A 20884-nucleotide genomic window follows, 5' to 3' on the forward strand; every position below is an offset into this window, starting at 1 on the left:
TAGGCCGTTGTATATGCCAGGCAAGCACTCTACCACTGAGCTATATTCCCAGCAAGAAACAGGAATATACTGAAACAGAAAGATACTGATATATCTTCAGCACATAACTGTACCAATACAACTGTCCCCATTTTGGATAACCTTTCCCTATTGCTCTTATCCTTCCAGTTGTTCTGGTCAAAGACTCTGAGCCAAAATTGTTCTTTTTCTTTCAAACACTGGAAGAATACATCAACATGCCCTGTTTGCTCTACTTTCAAGGTACACACAGGTCTTCACTGCTGTCATATGGTCCAAACTACTATCATCTCTTCTCTGATTATTACAGTAAGCTCCTGAAATAAGAACTTAGACTCTATTTTTGCCTGCCAATGTCCAATGTGTGACTAAAAGCAGGATGAAAGACCTGAAATCTTTGCCTCCATTTTGCATCTGTTTCCTTTGCTCTGAGTCACTTTGGATTCCAGGAACAACAGGTCTGATCAATAAACATCTTATGGTGAGTAGAAGTTACCCAACCCAGGCAAGAGCAACTTTCTTATCTCAGACAAGTCCCCACTGGATGGATCCTGAGGCAGTGATGGACCACACCACACCTGATCAAGATCACTTGCTATGGCAGCTGTGAAAAGTCTGCAGCTATGCAAACTCCCTACCCTTGCCCTCATTCCCCTTTTTATAAAACTTACAATCACTGTCAGTTTCTCAAAGACAGAGTTAAGGATGTGGGTCCCCTTGATTACTGGAGTAGTTACACCGATTAAACTGCTTTTCACGCTTTTCACCACTACCTTTTCTGTTTGTTTTTTGCAGTGGGTGGCTGACCTGATTTGTTGGATCCTCAGAGTCAGGCCTCTGGTAACACTTCTACCTAGTCTCCTGACTACCACTCTTGACCCCTAAGTCTATTCTCAAACTCACAGAGTGGGCTTGTTAAAACTTAAATCAGATCATGTTGTCCTCTGCTCAAAATCTTTCAGAAGTTTCCTATATCATTTAAAGCAAAAGTCGAAGACTAAAATCTTTAATATGACCTATTAAGATTGTATGTGATATCTCGTTCCATGCTACCTGGTGGCCTCATCTCTACAAATCTCCCTCCCATTTACTCTACTCCAGACACACCTGCCTCCTTGCTGGTCCTTAAGAATGCCTGGTGTAGTGCCTCATACACACCCTGTAAACCTTTCACCTACCACACTCCCCCGAAACACTACTTCACTCTCATAAAAAAGCAGCTCCCTTAAGGTTATGCGTTCACCTAGTCACCTCTTCCCCTCCTAGTTACTACCATCTATTAAACTCCTCTCAGATTCTAGTCATTCGAAATTCCACTATCAACCTGTGTTTACCAAATGATAAAGCGGAGGCTGCTTGGTGGGGCTTCTGGGAAAGCCCTTTTTGCCTTTTGTCCTTCCTCCTTCTTGCAGCCTATAAGAGCAATATTGCCTTAGGCTCCAGAAGTCATCTTGAACCATGAAAGAGTTCCCAAAAATGGAAAAAACGCACTAGGAATATGTAGCAAAATGACAGAAATCTGAAAGGTGAGGTGGTGAATGTTGTAATCTCAACAATTTAGGAGGCTGAGGCAGAAAGATCGCAAGTTCGAGGCCAATTTAGCAAGACCTTATCTCAAAATAAATTTTAAAAAGGGTTGGGGGTATACCTCAGTGGTCTAGCATCCAAGGGTTAAACTCCCAGAACCACAAACATAATTTCTAAAAAAATTTATTTTTGAAAAAGACAAGCATACGGGCCTCTCATTTTTGTGGAGCCACCGTACCATTCTTATGTTTATCTGTGTATTTCTTTACAAATAAAATACCACATAGATGTTCTAAGGCTTACAAATGAGTCGAATTAATAAACTGACTTACTAAAATTAGAATGTAATAAATACCATAAATGCAGTAAAACATGTGAAACATGATTTTACATAAACAAAGATAGCATATTTTATGACAAAAAAAAAACCATGTACAGATATAAATCATTGCTATTGGGGGTTACTGTCATATGCAATTGAATTTAATTCTAAGTATCATTTTTTTAGTGCATATTGCCCAGGGTTCTGCTAATAAGGAAGAAGAGAAACAGGTTACATATTGAGCAGATAATTAGGAGTTTCTCCTATTGGCATAAGATCTGCTATCTTGCTACCGCCATTATTCTCCCTCCCTCACACCACTTTACAACCCAGATTGTTAGCCTGTGAACCTCCTCCTCAGCCACTGGTCCGTTGTTATTAGCCCGTGAAATTCCACTACTTAAGAATAGCTCCACTGCCTCTCTCTCTCTCTCTCTCCCGCTCCCTCGGTCTCACTCCTCCTCCATTCTCTATCCTCATTCTTCCTTCCCCCTCTCCCCTCCTCCTCACCCTGTGGGTAGACACTCTGCCTGTCTGCTTAACAAAATCTCCTGCATGAGTTCCCACGTCCAGAGTGGTTTGTCTGGGCACCTTTTCACTTTTCATCTCCTATATTGGATGATTTCAACAATCCATGTGGGTGGCCCATGAAGACCTTAACTAAGTACCTCAATCTCATCTCCAATAATGTTCTCTACTCCATCTCAGCTAACCACTACCAAAATCATACTCCAGATCTTTAGTCACTAATCCTTTTACTTTCAGATTCTTGTCTTTAGCCATCTCCCTTTATTCCTTTCCTTCATATCTATGACTTCTTACCCTCAATTTTCATGGCTTTTGTGTTTGTTTTTTGAGATGCTGGGGATTGAACCCCGCGCTTTATACATGCTAGACAAGTGCTCTACCACTGAGTTGTGTCCCCAGCCCTATGAACTGATCATTTTAATAATATTCTTCACATTCTGTAAGACTATTAACCAATGTTTACGAGTTATCTCCATTTAGATGTTCCACAGATAACTCAACATGTCTAAAATTAAGATATCTTTTACCACTACTTGTTTTACCTTTTTTGTTGATCAATCAATGCAAATCTGAAGAAATGAGCATAGCTGTCTTCCCTTTCACTCCTCCACCTGGTAACCAGGACCTGATTCAACGTATGGAGTAACTCTAAAAGATTCATCTACATCTTTCCATTCCCACAGGCAGGCCCCGAGTTCATGCTTCTGTATCTGAAACACACTACCAATCATTCTTTCTGCACAAAGTTCTAACTTCTTCCTGCATCTACTCTGATGTGATGTCCCCATGCTCCATACTGCATCCAAAGCAATATTTCTAAAATGTAAATCTGACCATGGCACTTTTATATTAGTACACAGACACAAAGGAAAGCTTCAGGAACCAGAGCAGCATTAGGGAGTGCAGAAAACTAAAGTTGCTAGGATATTTTTTGGTCTCTCATTTCTCTGTCCACTAATAGTTTTACTGCCTCAGGCTACTACAATTCACTAGGAACATGGCCACCAGCAGCACCAGGGTAATCCCAGAAAATAAATAAAATTTGATTTATAAATAGATTACATTATTATTCAAAATATTCACTGTTCCTCCCTGGTGGATGATTGGCATCCCTGAATATCTGATGTCAGCTTAGCCATGTGCCTTGTTTAACCAATGAAACCTTAGGAAATGACATTCCACTTCTAAACACATTTCAGATCAACTATGTAATTCTACTATGCCTCATTTCCCTCTTGGATAGGAGATGCATCTCTTGTCTGAGTTTTGGAACAGAGATACAAATAGATATGCACCATGAGAAAAAAAAATAATCTTTATTATTGTAAACCACTGAAATTTGAGGATTGTTTGTTACCACAACATACCTAGCCTAAACTAGCACATAGTATGGCATAAGGAAGGACTCTGGCTTGGTACTGATCACACTTCCTGCCTAAAACCCTTCAATGATGCTCTTGTACCTCTTAGAGTTCAAATTCTAGGACAGTATATAAGATCCTTTTTTATACGGTTCTACTATTCTCTGCAGCCTCACTTCTTGGGACTCCCCTTTATATACCACTTCATCCATACCAGATTTTAATGTATTTCAACATAGCATGTTGGCCTCTACCATTCATCATTCATTTCCATTTATTACATGCTGGTCATCCCTTCTTTCCTTTTTTTTTTTGTATACTGGGTATTAAACCCAGGGGCCCTTAACCACTGAACTACATCTCCAATCCTTTTTTTATTTTGAGACAGGGTCTCCATCTCACTGAATTGTGAGGTTTGCCTTAAACTTCTGATCCTTCTGCCTCAGCTTCGTGAGTCACTGGGATGACAAGCAACACCACTACACCCAGCTACGTGCTGTTCTTCATTAAAAAAAACTGTTATTCTTCCAGTCCCACCCCAATCCATCTCAAATGTCTGTTCTTCCTTTATACCAAAAGGAATTTCATCTTTATGTGTATATACAAAATATCCTCAAAAATAAATAAATGAGTGAAAAGAAGATCAGTAGGAGGAGGAGAGGGGGTGGGAGGAAGGGAGGAAAAGTGGGGAGAAAGGAAACCAAATCCCGTACATGTATGATTTTGTCAAGTGAATTGAACTACTATGTATAACTATAATAATCTAACAAAAAATATATTAAAAAAAATTTTAAAGCCAGGAATGATGGTACACACCTCTAATTCCAACAACTCCAGAGACTAAAGCAGGAGGATTCCAAGTTTGGGGGAAAAAAAAAAAAAATAGGACTGAGGATATCGCTCAGTTGTAAAGCACCCCTGGGCCAATCCCAAGTACAAATAAAACAAAACAAAACCAAGAATCCACTTTAAACAGAGCTTCCTCTGTGGAGGCTTATATAAACCTGCCCTATTATTCATAATTGGTTGCTTTTACTCAGTATCACCACAGGATTTTCAACATCTTCTAACAGTCCTTATCATGACACATAATAAATATTTATATAGTTTATACAGTTGGAGTATCTCTCCAACTATACTTGTGACCTCCTTGAGAGCACAGATCGTGTTTTATTCATCTTTGGAGCACAAATATCTAATGCTGTGCCTGGCATATAATAGAAGATCAACAGAAGCTTATGAAAAGTGCTCACATAAATCTTTTTTCAAACAAAATTCTATACAAAAATATAAAAGGCCCTTCTATCATGTTAAAAGATATTATAGAAAATCTCATCTATTCAACTCTTATCTTGCTTGTGTTTTCTTTGTCAAGAATAATTCTACGTACTAGAAAGAACAGAACACAGAAGATTACAGGGAACTGATGCCTGAGAAGGAGAAATAATAAAAGAGCATCCAGTTGGGTATGGTTTCAAATCTCTGGTACTAGATAAATTAGAGTCTAAGACATCAAGATCTCCATGATATGAAGAATAGAAGAGAAGCTAGAAGACTAAACACAAGAAAATTCAATTAATTTTCTCAATTTCAAAGGGGGAAGGGGAGACCCAAACTAAATTCTTGAATATTCAAAGCTTAACAAGGATTCCAAGAAAATTTCTATATTTGCCTACAGTGGGGCAAAAAGAGGCACAGAGAACACCAAAAGTCAGAACAGATTCACCAAGAAAAAAAATCATACTAACCTAATTTTACTGATGACAAAATTACTAGACAGATATTAGAGAAATAAAGTATGTCAAACACATACAGTTGGTGAAGTTAAGATAAAGTTTCTTATGCTAGCTAGGTGAGCGATACAATTAGTTGAACAACCATCCTCAGATTATTAACCCATGTCTTAATATCTTTCTAGAAGAAAATATCTAATGGTTGCTAAAAGGGTTCTGTATTTGGGTTAACTTTAGTAATGTTCATTAACCTTGAAAATTTAAATGTAGCTCATAAATTTTCCAGTTATATAAACCTATCTATAAGCCTAGATATTTTTACATATTTCATGTTTATTCCTTATACACAGTTTCAAATTTTGCATATAACAAATGCTCAAATATTTGAGGTTAAGGATCATCTGTGTATGACTAAGCCAACAAAGTAAGTTGTTATACTGGAGTTATGATCTGAATGACAACAAAACAAAAAAGGAGAAAGGAAAAGCAAAACCAAAATAAAAAATGTAAAAGCTTTAACTGGAGCAAGCTAACTAGGGCATCTGAGGTATATCACCTTAAAATTTAAAATCTCTGTCTTAGGATATTCTTGACCATACCACTAGTTATATTTTAGTTTCTTTTGTAAATATTGCCCCACAACAGTCAGTGTTTTTATTGTTACTTTACCAAAAGAAAAGCTGAGGCTCAGGGAAGCCATTTACCTAGTACATCGTAACAGTGGTTAACAGGAACCTTAAACTTTTCACCTACAAGTCCCCTGTTAAAACCACTGGACTCTTTAGGGAGGTAGTAAACAAACAGAGTGCTTAATTTTGCAACTCAACTTCAGTTGTAATTACTTTGGTTTCATTTTTATGACTAGATCCACAAAGAGTAAACCAGCACTAAAACTTTAAAGAGTCTAGAAACTTTTTTGGAAGTTGAAAAGCTAAAACAAAACATAAAAATTTGAGGCCAAAGATTTCTCTCTCTCATGTTGCTTAAGGAGAAGCCTTAGTAGTACTAGTTCCACATAAACGAAATTTTGGCCACCACAATAGACTAGGTACACACCACACTATTTCTCTGGAAACCTAAGCGGCTTCCTTTGTGTATTAGAGATTTGGTGCACAGCTGCAACAACATCAGTGCCAGAAGGCAGTGTGAAAAAGATAGTAACAGAAAAAAAGAGGTCTTAAAGTGTATGAAGGAGAGGCACACCAAAGATAAATTTTTTACTTCATATACATATCATAATATGACATTAGCTTCTCAAAAACTAAAATAAGGTTGGAATAGCACAGGACTCAAAAATGTCCTAAGGGCAGTTTACACCAGTATTTTAAAACAGTAAAATGCTTATCTGCTCCAGTTGTAAATGTAATAAAGGAATACCCTAACAAGTGCCCACGCTCCCAACTTCCTTTCCAAGGATGCTCATTTACATTATAATGGTTGCCAAGGTTACTTTAATTCCGTCACAGCTTCTTTCTCCAATTGCTAATCTGGAGCTTGGGTGGTACAAGTTAACAACCAGAAACCTTAATTGAGACTAACTCAAAACTCAGCCTACTAAAAAGTTCATGACCTACAAAAGGATTTTAGTTCTAATGACAAAAATTGCTGAAAGGTAGGGACTGTTTGTTTCCTACACTCCATTTTGCCCAAGATTTTACTGTTAACTGAGGGAACTCTCTGGGAGTCAATTGTTTTTAATCTGACTTAAACAGAACTTCTTATAAAGGAAGATAAATACCATTAATTTGATTAAGGGTAATGGATCAAAGGAGTGACTGCTATATTCTAAGTATTTCGTATTTCAAGCTTTAATAAGAAAAGACCATTATGTAAAAGGACATTTAAAAAATAAATAAAATAAAGATATGTGTCCATCTACAACTAAAAAATATTAAAAAAAAAAAAAAAAAGAATAGGTTAACAGGAAATGTGGCTCAGTGGTTAAGCATCCCTGGGTTCAAGTACTGGTACCCAAAAAAAAAAAAAAAAAAAAAAAATAGATTATACACACACAACACAAACACATATGAACACAGATATAGATATATAAGTATATATTCCAATGTTATCAGAAATTTTACTCCCAAAATGATGAGAGACAGAGGTACTAGTATATAGATGTCCTACTAGTCACCCAACAGATGCTTCAAAATTCACTTCAGCAGAGAAGTTTCACATTTATGTATTTGTATTGGTTGTTCTTTAATTCCTATTTCCATCGTCTTCAAAGGAGACAACCACTGTAATGTATGTAATGTGTTGACAAGTATTCTTGCAAATTGTATGTGTTTTACTTACATTTTAAAATTTACATAAATTCTACTGTGTTATGTATCTCATATAAGCTTCATCATGTGGCCACGTGCACACCTAACACCTAGCCCGTTACTTCACATTGCCTGGTGCCTGGTGGTATTCTGTGGTATAAATCTATCATATTTTACTCATCACTGTGGAAAGGGTATGGACAACAAAACTGCTTTCCACAAGCACAAATACCATAATAAACAACCCATGATGGACCAGTGTGAGAATTTTTTTTCAGATATATTCTCAGGGGAAAAAAACTGCTGGATCATGGAGTACACGTAAAGCATAAACTTACTACCCTCCAAAATGGTCAGAATAGCAATACACTCCCATGGGTAAGGAACTAGCATTACTGAGCAACGGCTAAGAACTGAGTTAGGCACTCCAGATCCTTTTTATCCTATACCTCCTCATTCTCTTCAGCTGGTCCACTCATTTGGCTCTTCATAACAGCTGCCAGAATGTCAGAAATACATTAGAACTTCCTCTCTTACTTTTCCCTGACCCCCCTAAATTCCCTATTACACTCAAAGATGCCTCCAGCTCCCAAAGCTGCTACTAACCATGACAGTTACAAAAACAAAATGAAACAACAAATGGTATTTTAAAAAGGTTTAATTTTGAAAATGTCATTACACAAAACAGTTTTATACATTTCAGAGTCATTCCCATTCTTCTCTAAGGATTCTACATTTCATCTTTTTCTATTTTTTCCATGACCTTGAAGGAATAACTACACCTCTTCATAACTCTCTTCTTTATATATAAAACAAAGGAAGCTAGATTAAAATCAGTATTTTAAATCTATCCTCTGGAACCTTAGGGTTTTTGCTAAGGTGGCTCAAAAGAATCACATCCAGGCAAAAAAGGAGAGTACCTGTACTCCTTAGTTCAATTATTTATAAACTGTTTTCTCCTGTGATTCTGTTTGGAGACTCAATACTATTTGAGAAAAACATTATTTGTTAGGAGTGTCAACTCTTACCACATACACATTCAAAACATATACAGAGATGGTCATTACTGCACTCACTAAGGGCAAAATATTTGAAAACAACCATAATAGTTTGTTCTATAAATTTTGACATACCCATACAATGGGACATAATAGACTTTTTTAAAACACCCAAAGCAGCTCCAAAATACAGTAAATGAGAAAATAAGATGTGCAGGGTGTATGTAATCTGCTACCTTTTGCATATTTTTAAAGTGATATACACACTTGAACATGCATAGGTTACTACTGAACAATTTGTAAAAAACTAAATATTCTGGATGTCTCTAAGGAGGGCTAAAGGATAAGAGTTTTATTTTTGCTATATAACCTTTTTATGTCTTTTGAATTTTGTACTATTACATGTACTATTAAAAATTTTAACGTTTTTAACATTCTAAATAAACCATTATACTATTTTCTAAAACTTTTTCTAGTTCTCACATTCTGATTGTAACATCCTAACTTCCAATTAGATAGTATTTCTCTTAAGTAATTATAAGGTAGTTGATGGGCCATAAGAAGCCAGCTTTTATTCAGTAAGTGAATGTGTCTACACAGAATGGAGGTATTAAGTTTAATCTTAGTACTGTCTCTTCTTTTGCAATGAATTTCCTCTTAACCAGATTTCACCTTCTTTTTTATTCACATCAATTTCCCTGAGTTCATCAAGCCAGGTCTATCAAATGAATTGTCTTATCCATTAAGAATTGTGTGAAAAAATAATATATTCATGTAAATAACAGATGACAATGTCTATCAGCTCCAAATTTATTACTTTTCAACAACAGTATCCAATAGGTAGTCACTAACTGCATGTACCTGAGCACTTGAAGTTTGGCTAGTTCAAATTCAGACTTGTTGTCAGTATATAACATGCCAAGTATGAAGACTCACTTCAAAATAAAAAGCAAAGTATCTTGATTTTATACTGATTATGTGTTAAAATAAAAATCTTTTGTATATAGTAGGTTAAATACAATATTATTAAAACTAATTTCTCTTGCTTATTTGCTTTAATGTGGCTATTAGAAAATTCAATTCTACTTTATTTTCTGATTAATTCAGAAATCCTACTACATTTCTGATTCATTCACTTGCTCATACTACACAAAAAAGCTATTACAAATCTTCACTATCTCTGGACCCTTTTCTTCCACACCTCAACCTATAGGAACTGGTCTTAGAGAAAACAGAAGAATAGTTATAAAGTTGTCTTCAGGTTATTTACAAAGTTATATCTTCTTTGAAATAAAACAATAGACTTTGAACTAGGGTTGTAGCTCAGTGGTAGAGCGCTTGCCTAGCATGTATGAAGCATTGGGTTCCAATTCTCAGCACCATATACAGTTGTTCCTCTACAATTAAAAAAAAAAATTATTTTTTTTAACTTGCAGATGTCATTGCATTGGATGGGTTTAAAAAAAAGAAAAAAGAAAGAAAAAAGAACCCACATCTTTTTTATTTTTTTGGTGCTGGGGATTGAACCCAGGGCCTTGTGCTTGCAAAGCAAGCACTGTACCTACTGAGCTATTCCCAGCACCCAAGGACCCACATCTTAATGAACACTAATGTATGAGTACATTGCCACAAAGAAGCCCAGACAGATAATTAAGATAACTTAGTAAGACCCCATCTCAAAAAACAAAAAGGGCTTGGCCTATGGCTCAGTGGTTAAACACCCTTGGGTTCAATGACAGGAATATTAAAAAAAAAAAAAAAAAAAAAAAAAAAAAAAGTTGGTTCTAGTTTCAACAAAATTACTTTCTTTGAAAAACATTAACAATGTACCAGTCAAGTATAAAATAACTCAGTGTAAAGTACCTAGGTTTTATTTATCACAGTTTTTAGAGAAAAAAATAATAGCTTCTCTGAAATTAACAAATTATAGTAGGTAGTTACCTATTTTATTTCAAATTATTTCAGTATCAATGAAGATAATAGATTTAACTAGACTGAAAGGAATAAAGAATTATACAAAGGCAAAATTGTTATTATTGTAATTTTGCCAATACTTTTCTTCTTTCTGTCCATTAATGATACCTCTGTACACAAGGTTCTCTCATTAGCTACCTTGGTCTTCCATATATTCTTTTTTTTTTTTTTTTTTTTTTGTGGTACTGGGGATCGAACTCAGGGCCTTGGGCTTGCAAGGCAAGCACTCTACCAGCTGAGCTATCTCCCCAGCCCCCATATAATCTTTCTAAGTATAGTTACTACTATGACTGGGACCTTCAGAATACCTTCCAAAGCTATTTCTTAGATCCCCTCTCCAATTTCACTATGAATCCAGTTTCAACAATATAAGACATCTTCATATAGATGTTATACTAACATTTCAAACATGAGGTAAAAAACTAAACTTGAGTTCTTATGCTGTCATATTTTAACCAAGAGCTCTTACCATGAGTCAAACAAGCTTATGATTCAAGTACCATAGAATAAGAACACAAGTTCAGTAGATTGCCTTGTGTTGGTACCACAAAAAAGAGTGTTTATTGCAAGGCGCAGTGGCACAGGTCTGTAATCCCAGTGGCTTGGGAAGCTGAGGCAGGAGGATTTCAAGTTTAAAGCTAGCATCAGCAAGTGAGGTCCTAAGCAACTAAGGGAGACCCTGTCTCAAAATCAAAATTAAAAGGGTTGGGAATGTAGCTCAGTGGTTAAGCATCCCTTGGTTCAATCCCTGGTACCTTAAAAAAAAAAAAAAAAAAAAGTGTTTAATATAATTTTGTAACTCAGGAATCATTAATTTTTATAGTGAAACAAATGCTGTCTTGACGAAATTCAATGTTTGTTTTTTGCATTTACAACTGTCTGTTCTGAAGTCTTACACCAGCACTACATAGAGTGCTTAAGGGCGTTACCGACATTAATTTAATTTCATTTTATTCAGCCTTTCCATTAGTAAACTATAATTGCTTACCACAGTGCTAGTGTAAGAACTAATTCATATTTGTAAGTGCTCTAAAAAGAGTATTCTTTGATAATGTTATACCTTGACAAGGTACCTACCTTCTTAGTGTACCTTTTTTTCTCAAGATTAGAACAGAGACTTCAGGAATCTGACCATGAGTCCTAAAATACTACCCACCCATTTTTGCTCTTTTTTTTTCTTAATGGGGGGTGGGCTATTAGGGATTAAACTTTGGGGTGCTTTACCACCCCCAGTCCTTTTTATTTTTTATCAGGGTCTCATAAAGCTGTCCAGGATGGCCTCAAACTTGCCAAGGCTGGCCTTGAAATTGCAATCCTCCTGCTGTAGCCTCCCCAATAGCTGGGATTACAGGTATATGCTACCATGTCAGGCCCTCTGCCTCCTTTTCAAGTCAGTAGTCCTCCTGCTGAGTCTCTTAGTCTTCAAGTAGAGATGCAGTGTGCATCTCAGGAGACAGGAAATGAATTTAGAATTAACTATGTAGATTAATAGGTATTATTTGCCATGATCTCTGCTATATGTTCAAAGAACAATTCTGGAGAAAGTGAGTACATCAAATGGTAAAATGTACAAAGTAGGTTTTAAGTCAAAGGAGTCTTAGTTTAATCTGATGCTCTTAAATAAAACCAGTACAGCTACAGAATTGCCAAATATCATGTCAAAATATACTATACACTGTTCCTATTGTTATTGTCTAGCCATGTACCATCAGTACCATCTGACACAGAATCTACCAAAAAATGTTATATATAAGAACTGAAAAATTAATACTAAAGTCTCCATGGATGTGACTTAATCACAGGATTATGTTCAAGAGACAGAGGTAATAAGGATGCTAAGGGGAAGGAAGTATAATTAATGGTTTATGTCTGAGGCTTGGCCTAATAATCATTAAGATTTATTAAGCCCTTATTATGTGAAGCATTACTGTACAAGATCCATCAAAAGCAGGCCCCATAACTAATGAACAAATCTAGCAGCGTGGCCAGGCAAACAAATGAGATTAAAATATACTATCCCAAGTCAAGGAGAAAAACATTCCCACTCAATGACTTCTGGGATACCCCAAAAGATCCCAAGGACCATAAAATTTATAAGTTACTACAATAACTCAGAAGACAGTAGACAGGAAAAAATTTAGAATTAGTTGTGTAGATTAGTGAGTATATTCAAACTGGAAATAACTATTTTTGGTTACTATTAAACTATGTAAAACTGGTATTAAGCAGTTGGAAAACAGACGAAAAAATTATGGACTAATAAGTTCACTGAAGCATCACTGAAGTGTACAAGGACTGAGAAGAAGGCAGGGAGCCAAACCTTTAGCTCAGCTCCTGAAGAGCAAGTTCTAACAGTCTTCCATGTTATATTGAGGTCCTAGTGAAAAAAGCAGAGAGAAATGGACAACAGGTCTCAAATGTCAAATGTGAGCTCTTCATTCAAAGCAACCAAGTGAGCTGTAAAATTAGAATGTATTTACTAATCCATCACACCCACACCAAAAAAACCCTAACCAATGCTGACCCCTCTTCCAAAGAAATGCCATTTTATAGTCAGGAAGGGTAAGCACACACCTGTCACCCCAGCTACTTGGAATGCTGAGGCAGGAGTATCACAAGTTCAAGGTCAGCCTGGGCAATTTAAGGAGACTCTGTCCCAAAATTTTAAAAGGGCTGGAAATATATCTGTGGTAGAGTGCTGACTTAGCATGCACCAGGTCCAGGGTTCAATCCCAAAAATACAGCAAAAACAAAACATTTTACTAAAAAGATGTCAACTTTCTATATTACACTCATAATCATCCCTTTCTGATAACTGGTTATCTCAAAGGTTTGTAGCTGATTATTAAAGCAGATTCCTTATAAAATTAGTCATGACAGTCTAGGTCTAAAAACAAGAAAATAATTTGATTAACTGGCAGAAAAAGCATAGATTTACTTCAATTCTATCAAAATATAAAGGAGATATGTGTTTTAAATTTTTTAAAGACACATATGAATAGGGCTGGGGGTGTAGCTCAGTGGTATGTTGCTTGCATAGCCCGTTCAAGGCCTTGGGTTCAATCCCTAGCACAGGTCAAAAAAAAAAAAAAAGCATATAAGACAATTATAAACTTGGTAATATTTACTTTAATTACTAAGAAGAAACTGGGGGGAAAATCCTATTTAAGCTAAATACATAATAATCTCTACTGTGGAATGATTTGAGTATTTAATGAATGAAACCCAGGCTGGAGAGATAGCTCAGTTGGTAGCGTGCTTGCCTGGAAAGCACAAGGCACTGGGTTGGATCCCCAGCACAGCAAAAAAAAAAAAAAAAAAAAAAAGAATGAAACCCAATAGTAAAGTCAATTTATGCTAATCACTCCTCTTCATACAAGTACCATAAGACAAACTGATTCCCCCTCTCCCTCCACTCCAGTACTGGGGAATGAACCCAGACCCTTGCATACTCTAGGCAAGCACTCTGCTACTAAGAGACGTCCCCAGTCCTTCATTTTCTTAGTTTTTACTTTGGGACAGGGTCTCGCTAATTTGCCCAGACTGGTCTCAAACTTATAAGTGATCCTCCTGCTTCAACCTCCCTGGGCAGCTGGGATTATAAGCGAAACCCACCCCCATCCAGTGCCTTAATCATTCTTTCACTTAAAGTCCTTACTACCTGCCAGATGCTAACAATACAATGAACAAAACAGACATGGTCTTGAGTCCTTGTGGAGTTTACAGTCTAAGGGATAAAGGCAAGTATTCAAAATATCAAACACAAACTTACCAATCAAGGTATGTAAACTTCACTGTTCCCATCAAAAGGGAGAAGGATGTGGCCTGTGCACAATAAGCCCTACAACAGTTTTGGACATCTATTAAAACATATAACCACATAATTTTACACTAAGAAAAAACCTGATAGACTCTCCACATAGAAGGGAAAATTATAGTGAACTTTTAAAGACAGCATCAAGGAATACAAAGGCTTCAATGTTTTTGGTCACAACATACATACTCTAGACTTATATGAACAGGCAGACTATGAACTGCCAATTTAGATTACTAATTCAAAAACCGAAAGATTCAGAGTACTTATATGGTACCAAAAAGGTTCCCATTGTACAAGGAAAAAATGGAGTACTAATCTTATAGCTAAAAGAAGTATAAATGTCAAGAGCTGATATTCACTAGTATGTCAACTTATTCAGTCTCTTAAGCAGCTAAATTAAGACATTATAAAGATTAGGAGAAATCTGTCCTACAACTATCAGCTAATATTATATATAATGATGAAAAACTGAACACTTTTCCTTTAAAATCAGGAACAAGGCAATAATATGTGCACTCACCACTTCTATTTAACATTATACTAAAGATTCTAAACAGTGCAATATGGAAAGGAAAACTAAAGGCATACATATTGAAAAAGAAGTAAAACTGTTATTTATAGATAACAAGATCGTGCAATTAGAAATCCTAAAGAACTCCCCTCAAAAACACCAGAGTAATAAACAGGTTCTGCAAAGTTGCAGAATATATGACTGATATGTACTAATTATCTGTAACCAAGCAACACCACTCCCAGATATATATTCAAAAGAAATGAGAACAGGAATTCAAGCAAATATTAGTACACCAATGTTCACAGCAGCATGATTCACAATAGCCAAAATGCAGAAACAACTAAAATGTCCACCAACAGATAAACTGATAAACAAAATGTGATATACACATACAAAGGAATATGACTCAACCCTTAAAAAGAGTGAACTTTTGATATATGCTACAACATGAATTGACCAACACAAAAGGACTAATAAATGATTTTGCTTTACCTAAAACAGGCAAATTCAGAGACTGAAAGTTGAAGTTTTCAGAAGCTGAGGAAGTAGAAAAAATGTTCAATGGGAACGAAGTTTTTGTTGGGCATGATGAAAGTGTTTTGGATATAGATAGTGGTGATGGTTCCACAACACTGTGAACATACTTAATGCCAATGAATGTTCCTTTAAAATGGTTAAAATGATAAATATTCTGCTATATATACTTTACTGCAGTAAAAAATCAATTGTATTTCTATATACCAGCAAATTATCTGAAAGCAAAATCAAGTAACAATTCTGTTCACACTAGTATAAAAATAATAAATTTAAGAAAGAAATGCTAGATCTGCACATTATGAAGTACAAGGCATTACTAAAAAACATTTAGAGAAGATCTTTATTTAGTTATTTAGATTGAGAAATGTTCCATACTCAGAACCAGTATGGGATCCCAACAGAAAAATTGGAAAGGATATTATGGACACATTACAGAGAAAGGAAATACAAATGGACTATGAGCATATGAAAAAAGATGCCATGAAAATGCAAATACAAAAAACAGAGATACTATTTCATGACTACCTGACTGACAAAAGTTTAATGTCTGGTGAAGCTACATCTTAGTAAGTATTCAGAAAACAGAAATTAATAAAACCACTTTAAAAAGGAATTTGAGATTACTATGTCTAGTAAAATTGCTGAAACAACTTTCCTTCTAAAATACAGCCAAGAGAAACTCACACATATACATTTAAAAACATGATTAAGGGTGCTGACTTCAGTGGGAGGAAAAAAATGGAAATGAACTAATGGGCATTAATAGGGGAATGGGTAATATTCATACAGTGAAGTACTACACAGAAGTTAAATCAACCAGAAAATCTTAGTGTGGGCTGAGGTTGTAGCTCAGTGGTAGAGGACTTGCCTAGGAGGTGTGAGGCACTGGGTTCGATTCTCAGCAGCACATTTAAATAAAATAAAGGTCCACTGACAACTAAAAATTTTTTTAAAAAAAGAAAAGAAAATCTTTGTGTATCAAACATATTAAAACAACATAAGTTTTTATAATTCTTTTTAACTGACACATAATTGTACATATTAATGGGATGCAGTGTGTAATATTTCAGTACATTTACACAATGTCTAATAATCAGAGCAGGGTAACTTGGTATATTCATCACCTCAAATATTTATCATGTCTTTGCGCTGGGAATATTCAAAGTGCTACTCTGAAAGTCTACTAGGTACTTTTACAACATACAATTAATTGTTGTCTACCATAATTACTCTATTGTTCTAAACATTATAAGTTATTCCTCTTATCCAACTATATCCTGTACCCATTAATTGTTCTCTCTCCAACGCCCCTCCCAGACTCTGGTAATGAGTTTTCTTTCTACTACTGAGATCAACTATTCTAGCTTCCACACATTAACAACACACAGGGTCTTTCTGTGCCATAATATCTCCTCCAGTTCTATGCATGTTGCTGCAAACGACAGGATTTCATTCTTTTTATGGCTAATATTCCACTGTGTTTATGTACCACAATTTTTAATGGACACCTTGATGGATATTCCATATCCTGGAACAGTGCTGCTATAAACACAGGAGTATAGGTATTGCTTCAACATTTTATTTAACTTCCTTTAGATTTATACCTAATAGTGGGATTACTGCATCAAATGTAGTTCTACTTATAGTTTTTTTTGAGGAAACTCTATATTATTTTCCATGATGGCTGTATTAATGCACATCGCCACCAGTGTATAAGAATTCCCTTTCTCCACATCTTTGCCAACATGTTATACTTTTCTTTTGTGGGGGTTGGGGAGTGATGGGGATTGAAACCAGGGGTACTTTATCATTAAGCTACATCCCAGTTCTTTATATTTTTTATTATGAGATAGGGTCTTTTGCTAACTTGCATAGGGCCATGCTAAATTGCTAAGGCTGGCCTTGAATGTACAATCCGTGTGCCTCAGACTCCACTGTTACAGGGATTAAAGGTGTGTGCTATTACAACTGGCCAGCATTTGCTATTCTTTGTTTTTGGTAATAGTCATTCCAACTGAGGTAAAATGGTATCTCATAATTTGCATTTCTTTGATTAGTGATGTTGAGCATTTTTTTCAAATACTTTTTGATCATTTGTGTATCTTCTTTTGAGATCATTGAGATCATTTGCCCATTTGTTAACTGGGTGATTTATTTTGATTGTTGTTTATATATTCTGGATATTAATTCCTTCTTGGATGAATCATTTGCAGTATTTTCACTGCAAATATTTTCTCCTGTAGGCTCTATTGCCTTGTTGTTCCTTTGCTGTGCAGAAACTTCAATGCGATGTAATCTCATTTGTCAATTTCTGCCTTTGTTGAATGTGCTTTTGTTGAATGTGCAAAAAAATCTGTCCAACTCAAGGTCTTTTTTATTTTCTTCTATTTGATTCAGTTTCAGTTCTAATATATTTGATTAAGTTTCAGTTATAAATATATTTTAAAGTCTTTGATTATTGAGTTGATTTTTTGATTTTTTTAATACAGTTGAGAGATATGTTCATTTCATTCTGCATGTGGATATCCAGTTTTCCCAGCACCGTTTATTGAAGAGACTGTTCTTTCTCTAATGTATGGTTGGTTTTTTTTGTTTTGTTTTGTTCGGAGGGGGTACCAGGAATTGAACTCATGGGTACTCAACCACTGAGCCACATCCCCAGCCCTATTTTGTATTTTATTTAGAGACAGGGTCTCACTGAGTTGCTTAGTGCCTCACCTTGCTGAGGCGGGCTTTGAACTTAAGATCCTCCTATCTCAGCTGGGATTACAGGTGTGTGCCAACACGCCTGACTTCAACAAGTGTTCTTTGTGCCTTTGTTGAAAATTAGCTGGCTATAAATATGTGGATGGATTGATTGATTACTACCATTGATTTTTGGTAGTACTTGGGATTGAACACAGGGGCACTTTACCACCAAGTTACATCCCCAGACCCTTTTTTTGAAATTTTAAGACAAGGACTCACTAAGTTGACTAGACTGGTCTCGAACTTGCAATCCTCCTGCCTCAGTCTCCCAAGGCCCAAGTTGCTGGAATTACAGGTGTGCACCAGCATGTCTGTTTTTATGTCAGTACCATACTGTTTTGGTTACTATAGATTTGTAGTATGTGTTAAAAATCTGAAACTGATGCTTTCAGCTGTGGTTTCTTTGTTCAGAATTGCTTTGTCTATTCAGAGTCTTTTGTAGTTCCATATTTTAGAAGCATATTTTTCTACTTCCATAATAAACATCACTGATTTTACAGAGATTACATTAATCTGTCCATCACCTCGGGTAGTATACACATTTTAAGAATATTAATTCTTCCAGTCCATGGACATGAGAAGCCTTCCCATTTTTTGTGTCCTCTTTTAATTTCTTTCATCAGTTGCTCTTTCACCTCCTTAAATTTATTTCTAGGTAAATCTTATAGCTTATAAATGGAATGACTTTCTTGATTTCTTTTTCAGCTAGGTCATTACTGGTATATAGAAACTCTACTGGATTTTTTTTTTTTTTAATGTTGATCCTGATTCCTGAAACTTTCCTAAAAGCACTTATCAGTATTTTTTGTTGTTGCTTGTTTTTTTTTTTTTTTTTTTTTTTTTTTTTTTTTTTTTTTAGCACAGGAAGCCACTAATTAAAGATGTTATATAGAAAACTACATGTAAAAAAAAAAAAAAAAAAAAGAAAAAAAAAAAAGAAAAAAAAAAAAAAAGAAATACAAAACCCAAACCAACCAAATAAATTAAAAGCAGGCAGGAAAATGGTCAGGGGGTTGAGTTACACACAATTCAGTGCTTCAGGAGCCCCCTCCCACTCCATGCCTGAGCTGGATCTTTTTTCTAGAAGTGAGAGTGAGAAGATTGGAAGTCTTTTTGTACAGTTTTCTTTTCCTCTTTTTTTTGGCCTTTCCTCTCCTTTCCTTCCTTTTTTGTGGTCTTGGGTGCTCTTGGCTCCCCAGGGGGATGAGTGTTCAGTTGGCCAACACAACAGGCTGGAATGGCTGACTGGGGTATTGCATGGTGTTGAGGTTGTAGCTCAGGCCTTCCACAAAGGGTGTCTTCTCCAGGAAAAGGCTATTGGTGCCACCTCCAAATACCTGGGCCACATCGAAGCTGCTGCTGTTACAGGTGCTGGCCCCACCACCCCCAAAGGGTGCTGAGGTGCCACTGCCCTGGCCATCAGCTCCATCAAAGAAGAGGCTAGGTGAGCCACCACCGTTGTACACGAACTCCTTGGCATTAGGTGAGAGCTGAGACTGAGGGGCCGGGCTGGCCGTGATGAAGTTCAGTGAATGCATAGACAGAGAGAGGCTCTTGTGCTTCAGCAGGTTGTTGGTGGGCGAGCGGACCATGCGAGGCTGTTGTTGCGGTGGCTGCTGGCCACTTGCCCCACTACTGGCCACGCCCCCACCACTAGATGCCCCACCACCCTTCTTCATCTTGGTAGAGCCAAATTTGGTGGCAGCGAAAGAAGCGGTGGTGAAAGTGATGGGCTGGGCAGAGCGAGGGATAAAGGTGGGGCTGGGCGACTGGCCGAAGGATGGTGATGGGGAGTTGGACAGGGAGCTGTCCTGGCTGCCAATGGGCACAAATACCTGAGCGTCAGGGTTGAAGCTGCTCTTGATCTCCTTGTCCAGCTCTGGGACACCACTGCCCTCACTATCATCCAGATACAGCACTTTCACAGCCCCCTTCTCACCAATCTGGTAGGACACCTCGAAAGGGTCAATCCAGACACTCAGCTCCTCAGGCACATTAGCCCGCACATCCTCTACCGCCAGGCCGCTCCGCTTGGCGGCCAGCTCTACCACAGGGTCCACCATCTCCCCAATGTGGACGCAGCGGAAGCCAGAGCCCTTGAGTGGCTTATCAGGGTACCAGTGGCCTTCATATTTCTTTTTCAAAAGTCGCTCGAGCTCCTCTCCAAACAGGTCTGCACGGCGCCGGGGCAGCTTGTTGTACAAATAGGAGATGATGAAGTTCAGGGCCACTTTGATCTCTAGCTGCATGGTCTTTTCCTAGGTAGAGGATCACTGCAGGTCACGTACACAGGCCAAGGGAAGTGGTTGCAGATGTAAGATGGGCAGACTTGGGCTCCAGATGGTTTCGGGTCTCCGCGCGGCGGGATGGGTAGCCGGTCGCCGGGTGTCTTCTCCTGCCAGGGTGGTCCTGGGCGCGGGGCGGAGGGCGCTCTCCTTGCTCTTCCCGGGGCTGCGAGGCCGGGGCCGATGTGTCCTTTTCGTCGTTGAGGGCTGGGGCTGGGCACGCGTCCCGGCCCTCTGCCCGGATCTTGGCGGTGC

General features: G+C 37.1%; 2 protein-coding genes and 1 long non-coding RNA gene across 5 annotated transcripts in view; 1 reads left to right on the forward strand and 2 right to left on the reverse strand.

Moving 5' to 3' along the window:
- The window catches only part of AHCYL2 (adenosylhomocysteinase like 2), a 183582-nt gene that overhangs the window by 147617 nt on the left and 15081 nt on the right, over positions 1-20884 (reverse strand). The gene's annotated exons all lie outside the window — the stretch shown is intronic.
- On the forward strand, positions 10990-17926 carry LOC306667335. The gene is made up of 2 exons (XR_013765500.1): positions 10990-11605; positions 11640-17926. It is a non-coding gene; the product is annotated as an uncharacterized lncRNA (long non-coding RNA).
- On the reverse strand, positions 19437-20853 carry LOC306667311 (protein Tob2). Its single transcript, XM_079149783.1, has one exon. The coding sequence runs from the start codon at positions 20591-20593 to the stop codon at positions 19556-19558; it is 1038 nt and encodes a 345-aa protein (XP_079005909.1). The 5' UTR covers positions 20594-20853; the 3' UTR covers positions 19437-19555.

The sequence above is a fragment of the Sciurus vulgaris genome (assembly GCF_902686455.1).
Source record: "Sciurus vulgaris genome assembly, chromosome: 8".
NCBI lineage: Eukaryota > Metazoa > Chordata > Mammalia > Rodentia > Sciuridae > Sciurus > Sciurus vulgaris.

Bases quoted from the DNA above. Each gene is read 5' to 3' on its own strand.
- LOC306667311 (XM_079149783.1), bottom strand. From the start codon at position 20,593: ATGCAGCTAGAGATCAAAGTGGCCCTGAACTTCATCATCTCCTATTTG.